Here is a 12123-nt window from a genome sequence, read left to right on the forward strand (position 1 = left end):
AAATTGGTGTAAGTCTGTTCAGCATTTGTTGCAGTAGCCCTTCGTAAAGATGTTTATGGAAAAATGCATGGTAATTTTCTGTTTTGGGATCCCCCTTTTTTTTTTTAAACTCGGCCCGCGCTTGACGGATCACCATGAAACTTTCCATGCCCAAAACAGTCAAAAAGTAGCACCTTTTGAAAAAGTTTCGTTGAGATTTGTCAAACAGGGCCAAAGTTATTACCAACACAAAAAGCGCTTTTCCTATGGAACAACTGACCTAACTCTAACTACCCAGTGGCCATCAGCATTCGGCAATAAATATGATTAAACAAAAAGGTCGATTGGAAAAATTGTAGTTTTGGCAAAAATACATCAATGCCTCTGAGCACAAACAAACGACACATACAAATATAAGAACCTAAAAAAAGATCATGCATAAAAGAACTGATGGGCAGACCCAGGGGGTGCATACGTCGTCGCTCAGAAGGCATTTGATAGGAACAATAACACGTCAGCAACGATGACCCAACATGACAGCCACAGCCTACAATTGGCCAACGCCACAAGAATGACGAGTCTACGTCGGAAACTTTGAAGGGCGTCTAATTCATTTATAGGAAAATTAGCCGCTATGATGGAAATAAGGGGGCCATCTTATAACTTACGGTGGCTGACTTTCCACGGACTGTGAGAATACAAAAACGTATAAATGTTCTTACTATCGCACTAATTTGTCTTTGTGTTTAACGTTTAGAGAAATGTATTATTTGAGGGCTGGTTTTAATTTTAATTGCAATTTGTTGTTAATATTTGTCTACGTTATATCATTATATGATTGGACATTGTTTACCTTTTCTTTAGTATTTCAGTATGTTTTCGTGTGAACAGTAGTATTACTAGTTCAACTTTCTCCATAATACATCGGTAGTTAGAAGCTGCAAACATGGCTGGTTAGTTCACAGTTGTATTAGTGAGGAAGGTGACAAAGGTTTGGTTTGGCCGAACTTAAACTGCATTACCTAAAGCTTAGGCAAAAAACAAGTATTTAATTAATACATATTAATTTCCCTAATAATCAATATTGCGGTATTATAAAAATAGTTTGTTTTGTATATTGCATCTTCTCAGAAATGAATGGATGAACATGCATCTGTATATTTGTTGACAAAATATTAGCATGCTTGTCAACAATAATATTTTTGTTTTATGAGAAATAATTCACTGTGTTTCGTGATGCTCGTAGATATATTATACATATTTCAAGCTGTACAAGATGGCCGCCACCGCGAATCATGCAGTAGGTAGACGTTCCTACTTTGACCAGCTCAGTCTAGCCCAACACTCGGGCAGGGCTTTGCGCATGCGTACCTTGTTCACCTGGCCCACACTGGAACGGAGCGGTCGGTGCAGAGCCTGCTGGGCAGCTGCATAGACACAGTAGGAAGATGTGCTGCTCTCGCACTGCCCCGAGGGCTTAGCCCCCTCTCCGCTGCAATGAGCCGGGACATGTGCCCATCCCGGGGCTGTGCGCTGCTCTTCCTGGTGCTCCTCTGTGGGAGTGCCCACCCGGGGAAAGCCGCCATGGGCCGGGCGGAGAAACAGAGCCTCAGGTAAGGGAAGGCTTATGCAGGGGTTTGGCTGCGAGACCTCATGTGACAGTGCCTCTACAACATTTGACAATCGGACCTTTGAATCCATTGACATCATACTTGCGTCTTGAGAACCACTGACTGCACCTACCAAAATGTTGCCACCTTGTATGAATGAGCCTATAGTCTCTGAGGTCTTATTTTCATCTGTGGACTTACTGCCCTCGTCTTCCTTTAGCTTTGGTAGAATGACTGACCATATCCCCTGTTCCTGCACAACGACTGACAGCACCTTCATTCAGTTCACGTAAACACACTTGGCGTTCATTGGATTTCTGACCGTGCATTTAGAACTGCAAGGAAGCTCCTGTGACACACCTGTACTTCCAAAACAGGTGACGGTGCTTAAGGGGCACTGACATAAAAATGACTTTAACCACATAGTTCTTTGTACCTACCACCTTTTGCATTGCTGTAGCGCTCTAAATAAAAGGTTGCCATAGCTTTTTACTCTACAGTTTTCCCTTTTTTAACACTCGTGGAAAAGAAACCTGTGCTGTACAAATTCGAAAATAGAATCTTCCTTTACAAGAGTAACAAATCAGTAGTAAATAACACCATGACATTGTATAAAACACCCTAATCCTGGACCATTAGCAGTTAAACGTGGCAGGATTCGTGTCGGGAGCGTAGTGAATTTAAGCACTTTTACCCTTCGGTTGGCATCTTTGAAATTTGGACTTGGTGTGAAAAATTGAATTCACCTTTCCAGGGCTAATTTACACACGTACTAATGTAGATGTATTCACAACACTTCTGTACTTAATTTTTTCATGGTACCTCTCTGCTGTTAATTTGCACTGTAAATAATAGGTGATACAATCTCAGTGATGCATATTTTATCACGTTTGAAAGTATTAAAAGGACTTTGGGCCGTAATGAAATTTTAACCGTTGACCATCCAGTTTCTTACTGAGTTTTACATTTGGAAATGAACCCAGTGACAGATAATGACCATATTTGTTAGCCTAGTTTATCAGCTGGTAAGATAGCGCAGTGTAAACTACCTACAACTGAGAGATGGTTTTTAGTCGGAAAGTCTGTGCTTCATATAGTAGTAAATATTTCTGGCATTAAGCTTGTTTCCTACTGTGTGAAAGGTGTAGGTCATAGGTTTGAATCATAGTCGGCAGACATTCTGTTGTAATTTGAACATCCCTTTCCATTACTGGTAAGACAATTTGATGCACAAGTTGCAAAGAATGGCATCTAAGCAAGTAACGTGGCAATTAACATCTATTATAAAGTACCAGGAAACTGTTACTGTTGTGTTGTAGATGCTTTGTTGGTAATAGATTTATCCACCCGAACATACAGTGAATTTGAAGTCATGCTATTTTTCTTCCTTGTACTGAAGACAATTTGCAAAGAATCTGCAAGCTCACTTAACTACACAAAATTACATTTCCAAGGTTATTGACGCCAAGTTAGCTCGTACCAAGAGGCCTTATTGTCTTCCTGTTCCTCACCTTCCACATCCCTCAGGGTTTTTTTTTTTTTAGGTATTGGACGGAAACAATGGGCCAAGTAGTGAATGGGCTTGAGGCCTCAACCCCGCCCCCCCCCCCCCCCTCCGCCCTGTGCTGGCTCAGACAATCGCCTTTAAATGTAATGCATGTTTTTGGCGCAAAGAGAACAACTTGGGTAATTTGCAAGCGCAGTCTGTCACAATCATCAACAGTCTCTGCTACTTCTGTAGAATCAGTGACACTGGTAGCATCGTTGACAGTAATCCATGTTCACCTAGTTGAGCTGGTTTTGTATATACAATTGATGATCAGACAGCAGATTCAGACCCCAGTTGTGGTGTTGGGGCACAGGGCAAGCAGAGGCTACAGCACCCCAACCATGGTAGTTGAGCTTGTTTGCCACTGGGTGCCCTTGAGTTCGTCCTACTAAGCTTCTGTATTCTGGGCCAAGTAAAACTCTTTTCATACTTAACAGACAGCACAGCAAGGGCAAGCAGTCACAGGCTTCTCAAGGAAATAGTATGGGGGCACAAGCTCAGAACTCGTTAATCACATTAACCTCAGTGTCCAGACCAGTGCTTGTCTTTTTAGGGAAAAAAAGGTGCTTATTAATCTCACATCAGTACTTCACTGTGCAATCCACTATCAAGGCAGTGATCCCGCCGCTGATTCTCCCTTGTGGTGGTACACCCACTGCTTCCCGCCCCTATGCTATCTCCAATCTGTGTGACCCTTGATGAGATTGCCCCCTCTCCTCCCGTAATTAAGGATGAAGCATGAATCCTGCTATGGTGCACTTTCTGGTGTCCCACAAGTCAAATGTCCAATTAGTTTGTGCATTTTGATTGTTCTAGTCTTGGTGCAGTGGACAAGAAGTGAGTTTCTGAATCTCTTGCATTTGACAAGTGCATATCAATTTCAGTGGCTTAGTCTTCCCACACAAAGTCCTGTGTAGTTGGATGGAGTCCTCGGAAGCTGCAGAGGAGTCCAGGCCTGGCCGTTGCCTCCTCTCATGCGACCCCCCCTCTGGTTCTGTCCAGTGCCAATCAGTAGTCCTGAATCTTCCATGCATGTTTGGTCTGTTTTATGACCTCTTCCAACCAGTGAGATGAATGCAGCCCCACTTACGCTATTGCCTGAGGCCGAAGCAGGTACAGGCCCTGACTGGGCTGATATGATCATCAGAGCAATTGCAGCCCCCTTCTTGCTGACACAATGGCACAGTAGTTCAGCCCCTAACAAAGCAACACTATCACCAAGGAAGTTGCAGCCCCCATCTTGGCTGGTGCGTTCACGTAGGCTTTTCGCAGTTCCTGCCAGGAACCTTATGGGAGACTCATTCTGCAGCAACAGGCCACTCCTTGCTTTGCTTTTTAGCAGTCGGCTTTCTGTTGGTATCCCTCCATCCAGGGACACATTGGGCTTTTCCTTTTTCTTTTCCTTGATCGTCTGTACTCCTGCAGGGCCATGCAGACTCCTTCCTTTTCTCAGCAGGGAGGGAGACTTCTAGGTACTAGGAAGACCCTTAGCTTCTCCAGAAGAAAGTGCTGAAGCGCAAACTTCAGGTCACCAGTGGGAGACTGGCTGTGAGGCTAACACTCGCCCTGGTCACACAGCAGTTCTGAGTACTCTGCAGAGCACTCCTTTCCTTGTCATGAAGGTCTTGGAACTGGAAAAAAGTGGGAAGGTATGGGTCCAATTTTCATATATATATTTTCTAGACCAGAATCTACTGTCTCAAACTTCAAAACAGGTTTGAGATGGTTCTCTTTCAAGTGACATTATTAGATTGGTTTCCAGACACAACCTTTGTGTAAAATGATGCTTCTCACTTCAAGTGGCACTGGGACTGTCTCCACATTGGAGCATCAACAACATGGGTACAATGAATTGTGAGGTTTTAGTACAATACTGCTACCGTGACAAGACACCGCAAACCTTACCTTGAGCACGCGGTGTGGCCTCGCAGAGACAATGTGAACCAACTCCACAGTCCCTTCATCTTACTTGTGAATGTGTCAACAGGACCAGGAAGAAGGCTGGGGCACCGGGGACGAGGCTGTGGAAATACCGAAGTGGTATTCCCTCTACGTGTAAGCAACTACAGCTTAAAATAAGGAGTAACAAGGTCAGAAATCAAGGAAGTACACATGACACCCACTGAAGCCCAATCACTGATGGCTCCTCTGGAAAGAAAGGAACGAGTATGCTTGAGTCTGTTGGGGAATTGGGTGCAGGCTGGAGAACTGAAGGAAGCAGGTTTGTGGAACCATTGAGGACGAAGGATCCTGTTTGACACAAATATAACCACACACACACACACACACACACACACACACCCCCTCCCCGTGTATAATAGCCCTGAGGGGATAGGAACCCCAGGATTATGACTCAGTTAAGGCATCAATGAGTACTGTTCCCCAATATTGCACACTTGTATGTGCTGGTCTATTCAAAATAAGGAAATGAAATGCAGGTAGCCAATGCAGGAACGCGTTTAGCAGCACCACGACCAGATAACATCAGTTGAGTATTCGCTGATGTGGAAACTTGTCGTACAAGGCACACTTCTTGTGCATGTATTAGCAATTCCTTGCTGCATCCACCATTACCAGCCATGCAATAGAATCAGTAAGCGCTCCATGCGCATGTATCAAACTAAGAAGCATAAACTGTGGTAAGCGCTCCAAGCGCATATATCAAAATGCATGAGCTTAAACGATAAATAAATGCTCCATGTGTCATTATCAAACCATGAGCATAAACAATTTGAGAGCGCTCCACGCATGTTTATCAAACCATGAGCAAAATTAAAGCACTCCATTCACGTGTATCTAAACCATAAGTACAAGCAATTTCAAAGCACTCCGTGTGCTTACACTTATTGGATTGTCAAAGGATTGTTTAATCACTCCTTGCGCGAGCATCAAACCATAAGCATATTGAAAAGCTCTCCAAGCGCGGCTTTTCACGGAAGTCAGGTGGGCCTAGACATTTAACGTGTCCCAGTGCGTTTCAGGATGCCATAATGGAGAAATGCTCAATGGGCTACAGTGGGGTGGGTTTTAGGTGAAGCGGCTTCGGGTTTGTGAATGCCAGCTTAATGCACGTCATAACACGGAAGCTCACCTACCCCGTCATGACCTCGGAGGAAGTCTATTCGGCCCAGTGCATGCACCACTAACCGTTGTGTAGAAGAAGGTGCTACGTGCATTCGGCCACTAAATATGGCTAGCCCGCATTCTGTGTTTATAAAGGAAAGATTCATGACCCCAAGAACTCCGGTCCCTATGGCAATACCAGAGGGGCTTGACAGGGCAATTGGGGGGTCTCATGAGCCTGGAACCATGACATGCAAGCCTCTCTGAATCAGTAATCCTGGATGGACAAAAGGCCAGGCCTGGCCTAGAAAATCCATCATCTTTTACATCAAGAAACTGCATTCTTCCTTCACCACTCCCAACAATCAAAGGAAGGTGCTCAGGAAAAACGAATCTCCAGCAGTTCTTTGATAACGAAAGTGCTCATCAAATTTGTAAGGTAGCTCTGTCTCCATCCTTCTCACTTCAGTGTCTGGGTCTCCGGTCTCCACTCTCCAGCCACAGGGATGCAGGCAATAGAATTCCACTGTCTGATGAAGCTGTCCTTGTAGCATGTTTAACCAGGGGCACTTAAAATATATCCCACTGGCTTCAGTACTCAAACACAGAGTTCTGCTATTGCACATGTGCTACACAGACACTGCACATGCACTCGAAATACATGCATGGTGTCAGGCCAAAGTTCTGGACAGTCGCATGACAGTGCATCTTTACACAGGGGTCCTGTAGGCCATACTCTCAGTGACGCAGATAAAAAGGTCTGGTCACACTGTCTTTCTTAGCATACGGTATGCTCCTGCCGCCATTATATGTCCTCAACCTAGAACAGGAGCAGTAGTGCCCTATCCATTACGAGGTCCTGTTTGGTGTGCCTCTCTGTAACAGGACAGGTCCAGAACTTTACTTTGTCAGGTACTTATGTATGTCTTAGTTTTCACACTAAGAGTAGTGTGACACTCGAGTCAAAATAAGCCAGTACACCATGTGCACATGCAGTCGTGTTCTCACACATCGGTTAACATGATCCAATACCATGCAGGAGACAGTCCTTCCTCAGCAGCTTGTTATCCGCATTCTCAGTACCAGTTACAATCCTTTCTTCCTACTTGAACAAGTAGACGTTTATCCCTCTGGATGGAGGAATGAAATTGAAAATAGCCTACAGGAGTGGGGCAGAAATTTAAATTAAGGACATGGTCTGGGCAGTTTGGAATCGGACAAATGTGCGGCATGGGCAGACAGGGTTTTTTCCAATGTTGCTGCCAGTCTCAAACATTCCACTTCATAAGGAAATAACAAGAACTGTGTTTCTTCTATTTAGATTATCTGGCCCAGGAATCATTATTACCTTTCAAATAGAGGACGCAGTAATAGATGTGTGCCATGTTCAGTTTATTTAGAATTTATTTATCTCCCTGATTGGAAGATCAATGGGCCTTGGTATCTGCAGGAGAGCAAACTGATGAGGATAACAGAGGTAGAGCATGCTACACCATCCAAATAGGGAAACATCCATTCCCTATGGGGATTGTATAATCGCCCTCGCATACACTTTCGACCCTAGTTGCCCTCGCAATTCCTAATTTGAAGTGTCTCACTAAGATTTTAAATTACCTCTTAGGCAGAGGAACCATATTCTTTCCCAATTCCGGTGCTAGAGATCATCTGTTCACCTTATCCGAAAGGGCAAAGACTATTGGCAGGGAGGCAAAAGCTTGTCACCGAGACAGTGAACGGATATAAACCACATGTATCCAATAAACAGACACACCATTTGTACAGTCAAGCTTTGACTCCTCAACTCCCTGTAAGGCTAGACTGGTATCTTGGTTAGCTGTGTGCTAGAAGTGGACATATCCTTTCTTTGGCTAATGATCAGGTGCCTTATTCTAGCTCTCCAACCCACAGGTTGGCAGCACAAATGGGACCTGACCTGCATTGCCCAGTTTCTTCTCTGCCTGAATCCTAGTGGATCAGTGTTCCAGTATTCATCCCACCCGCCTTCATCAGTTGTTGCTGCAGGGAGAACAAGGGGTCAGGGCGGCCCCAGGGAATCTGCTTGGTGGTGGTTGAGAATCACCTAGTGCTGAACTCTCTGGCACTTGCTTCCCACTGAGTCTCATCCCACTTGGCCTAGGGTGGCTCATACTAGATTCAGACCCTCTATCAGGTTCTCTCTGCACCTCGCCTTCCCCTTCTTGCGTGACGGGGAAAGAGTCCAATGACCAGGGCTAGATGACCAGCAGACCCCTGTAAGCTTTCTTTCATCACCAACCTTCCCAACTCTGACTGATGGAACTCACCTAAAGATTCTCACCCTAGTCACACTGACACACAGGCATCCCAGTCTGATGCTCACACACTCGCTCATCACACATCACCCTTGCACACTGTCTGCAGGATCATGTGGTCACTGTCGTAGTACCTCCGCTCTCACAGAACCATTAAGACCAACAGACCTGGTCCCTTCAACATGCACTTGCACATTCATCTGTTATTGCCATTTCTTACTAAAACAGTCAAGCAATTTGAAATAAACCTCTCAAAGAAGTAATCTTTTCAGCCTGCGAGACAACCACAGCTCATGATTTCTCCAGTAGTCTCTGTGCAACCTGTATGCCACAGGTGGTCAAATCAACCTTTCAACCTTTTGGGTATCAAATAATGAATACCATTTACATGTGTAATAGCACACGTGGTGCCATAGTACGGACGTGCAATGGGTATTTCCTTCCTCCTTTTGCCTCCCTTGGCATTTCTGTATTACAGAAAGGACTGCAGATACTTATGGGCCCCCTTTGGGAACATGGATTACAAGACATATGTATTTCATCCTTCTAATTTCAAGGTGTTTCCTCCTTTGCAAGGGACCTTGCCCCCATGTAATGAAGGAATGCCTTTGCCCATGTTCCTGTGTTGTATTACAGATACAAAGTAAAGACAAACTGCCTTTGTTCCACATTGGAAGTGCTGCAGAATCAGTGCACCACAAAGCTTTGTCTTCTGAAAGGGGGTACAGGGATTTCCTTCCTCGGGCAGATGCTGTCGTGCACACTGTCTCCAATACAGATATGTTAGTGCCTATGCTGTGGACAGACCTTTAAAAAAAGAGAATTGATCCACTCTTTCAGTCAGAAATTGGTGCACCCAATGAGGTTATGGGCATTCTGCAGATCGGGGTAATGTACCCGATAAGGGCTATGGTGCCTTTTTGTTTACAGCAAAGAACATGGTCCTTGTCTCCTATCGGGTGTAGTGTTCCAGTGAGCTTGCAGAGCGTTATAGCAGCTAGTGCTGTTTTGAAAAATATATATTTATTCATTCAACATATGACAGTCGTACCAGTAGAGTAGAACTATTAACTATGCGTTCGACCACATGTTAGTGCAGCGAGCCTAGTTTGCTTTATAAAACGTCTCTACAATCTACACAGCCATGAAAGAAGTAGAAGACTGCAGCAAACATCCATGCTGGCAAAAGCTGTTGGTGGGCTGTTCAGTGGCTACCTGCTGTTCGCTTCAGAAGAGTGTGTCTCCATGTCCTGCAGACTTGGCTTTCAAAGCATCCTCTTCTGCATCCTTATAGCAGCTGTCTTCCCCTTTGTTAAGCATGCTCCTCTGGTGAGCTCCATGCAAGGGACGTTGAAGGATCAGCTGTGTGTAGTTTGGTATGTAATGAGCTTTGCAATATATTAGCCATAGAACACAAGGTGGAGTATATAGTTGCAGAGCTGCTGAAGTGGTGAGCTTTTGAATTCTGCAACTGAGAATTTCTTCTGTGAAGAAAAGACCATGCCATCTAATTTGGTTGATGTTCTCAAAGACCATAATTTATTTGTTTTGTAATGCTGCAAGTCAAACATGATTGTGAAGTTGCTAGCCAAGGCCACTGAGTTAGGGGAATTACACAATATGCTTGGTCCCAAGAAGACTTTTGAAGGGTTTTTGTAGCCAATACTAAGATAATCTGTCCTATTCTCAGCCAAGCTAAATAGTTGTACATATCCAGTGACATATTGTATGTAGGCACTCTTGAGACACATGAGTGATTAGTTGATGTACTACCAGGGCCCCCTTTCTCCATTCACACATCACCTACATAACTGTGAACAAGTTAGTAATGAAAAATAAATAACTGGATTGATGTAGCTAAAGGAAAAGCCAAAAGAGTCTCCACAGCCAATTCTACACATTTATGGTTAAAATTCTCCCACTTGTAAGAAACTTACATACTAGCTTGGCCAGTGTCTTCCATGCTTGGTTGACTAACTATCAGAAGCAGCACACAGAACCAGAAGAATAAAAACAGCTTGTTGCAGTGTGACGGGGGACCATTTATATCAAATGTCCAGGAAATCTGCAACACTGAGTTATTGGGGAAACCTACTGTGTCGTCTCAATTGGTCTAATGCCTTCAGAATAATCGTGAAATGGCTGCTTTAAAATCCGATGTTAGCATTAAACTTCAAACGGCAAGTAAGGAATCATCTGCCTACATATAGCCAAGTTTTAAGGTCACGTTTTGAATTAATGGATGCATTTGCTAAACTTGTAATGGGCACTATGCTGATTTGAAATATTCTGTGCTGCTCTGGGTTCTGTCTTATGAGATAGGAGAACCTAAGCATTCATGAAGGGACTTTTGACCAGAACGTAGGATGGATTCCAAGGTCTATATCAATTATTTTGTTTTACACGTGCTCATATTACGAATTCTTATTCTAGAACCTGGGCCAAATTCCCTGAAGGCAAAATTTGAAAGCTTACAGTTTGTCCTTTCTCTCCTGGCTCCTTTGTGTGCGGTATGTCTGGTGAATTGTGAGGCTAAGAGACCTCCATATGAGCTAAATAAAAATGTTTGAAAAAGGTTCTGCCTTTTATTAAGAGCCAAAATATTCTGAAGCAGGCCTTGGACGCTTGCACTCTTGCTTAAATCCCAGAATCAGTTGCTTTTCTGCCCTCTGAGCTTTTGTGTGCTGCTATTAGGCTTTTGTGTAACAATGTACGGGAAGAGTGGTAAACCTGGTGTCTGATTGTTGAAGTTCATTAGCTTGTGCAAACTATTGGAGTCTAGTTACTTCATGAAGACCTTGTGAAAAATGCTCAATAACTCATAGATTGGAATGGCTGTGTCCCTTGTTCTTTGTCCACAGAAAACGATTCCAGTACTAAAAACAATTGGTTCAAGTTTTGGAACAAGCAAGGCATTTTTTTTATTGCTGCAGCAGATCTGATAGACTGAAGAGACTATTTGAGACTGGACACTGCAAGCCAACTTGCAGAATGATTAGAACAGTAAAGGAGAATAAATCCGATTTCATGTCAGACTAACTCCTTACTTCAGTTGCTCTGTGGAAAGTTAGCAAACCACCAATCACCCCAATAGGAAGATAGGGCAACGAGTTAAGAATTTGATGCAAAATTCTATGTGATTTGCAGTTGAAAGCTTTAATTCCAGCAGAGAATGTGTAGTGATTTGATTTGCTTGTGTGATGCATGGTATGAGTGAGCATAACGTAGAATGGCATGTTGATGCTGTGAGAATGTGATGATGCTGGGAATATTGGTAGCTCTGTGCTGGTTGAAGCAGTCAGTTAATCGCAAGTGGAGAGCAAATGTATGGCAGCTATCGGGCTTTGGCTATCACCGAAGGTCGTTCATGAAGTAACTAATTTACCACCTCCTGGAATATCGCTGCCCTCCTAAAATATTAGGATACATTTCAAACCATTAAAGGCTTATTAGTGATCGTGTTAAATAAACAAATATGAAATAGGATGGTGGTTATAGCACTCTTTAATCTTATGCCATTAATATATTTTATTCATTCATTAGTTTATTCATCCAATTACTTTTGTTAGAAAATAACTTTGAAATGGAGTATTTTCCCGAGGGACTGTAATTGTAATTCACTGTAACAAAA

The 12123-nt window shown here is 43.5% G+C and overlaps 1 protein-coding gene across 1 annotated transcript in view; it reads left to right on the plus strand.

Annotated features, from left to right (window-relative positions):
- The first annotated feature begins 1334 nt into the window (after positions 1-1334).
- EDEM3 (ER degradation enhancing alpha-mannosidase like protein 3) overlaps positions 1335-12123 on the plus strand; it is a 326937-nt gene continuing 316148 nt past the window's right edge. The window contains exon 1 of the mRNA XM_085601522.1: positions 1335-1592. Coding sequence (XP_085457648.1) covers positions 1477-1592 — 116 coding nt within the window. The 5' untranslated portion in view covers positions 1335-1476. The remainder of the gene's footprint in view (positions 1593-12123) is intronic.

The sequence above is a fragment of the Triturus cristatus genome, chromosome 4_2 (genome assembly GCF_964204655.1).
Source record: "Triturus cristatus chromosome 4_2, aTriCri1.1, whole genome shotgun sequence".
Taxonomy (NCBI): domain Eukaryota; kingdom Metazoa; phylum Chordata; class Amphibia; order Caudata; family Salamandridae; genus Triturus; species Triturus cristatus.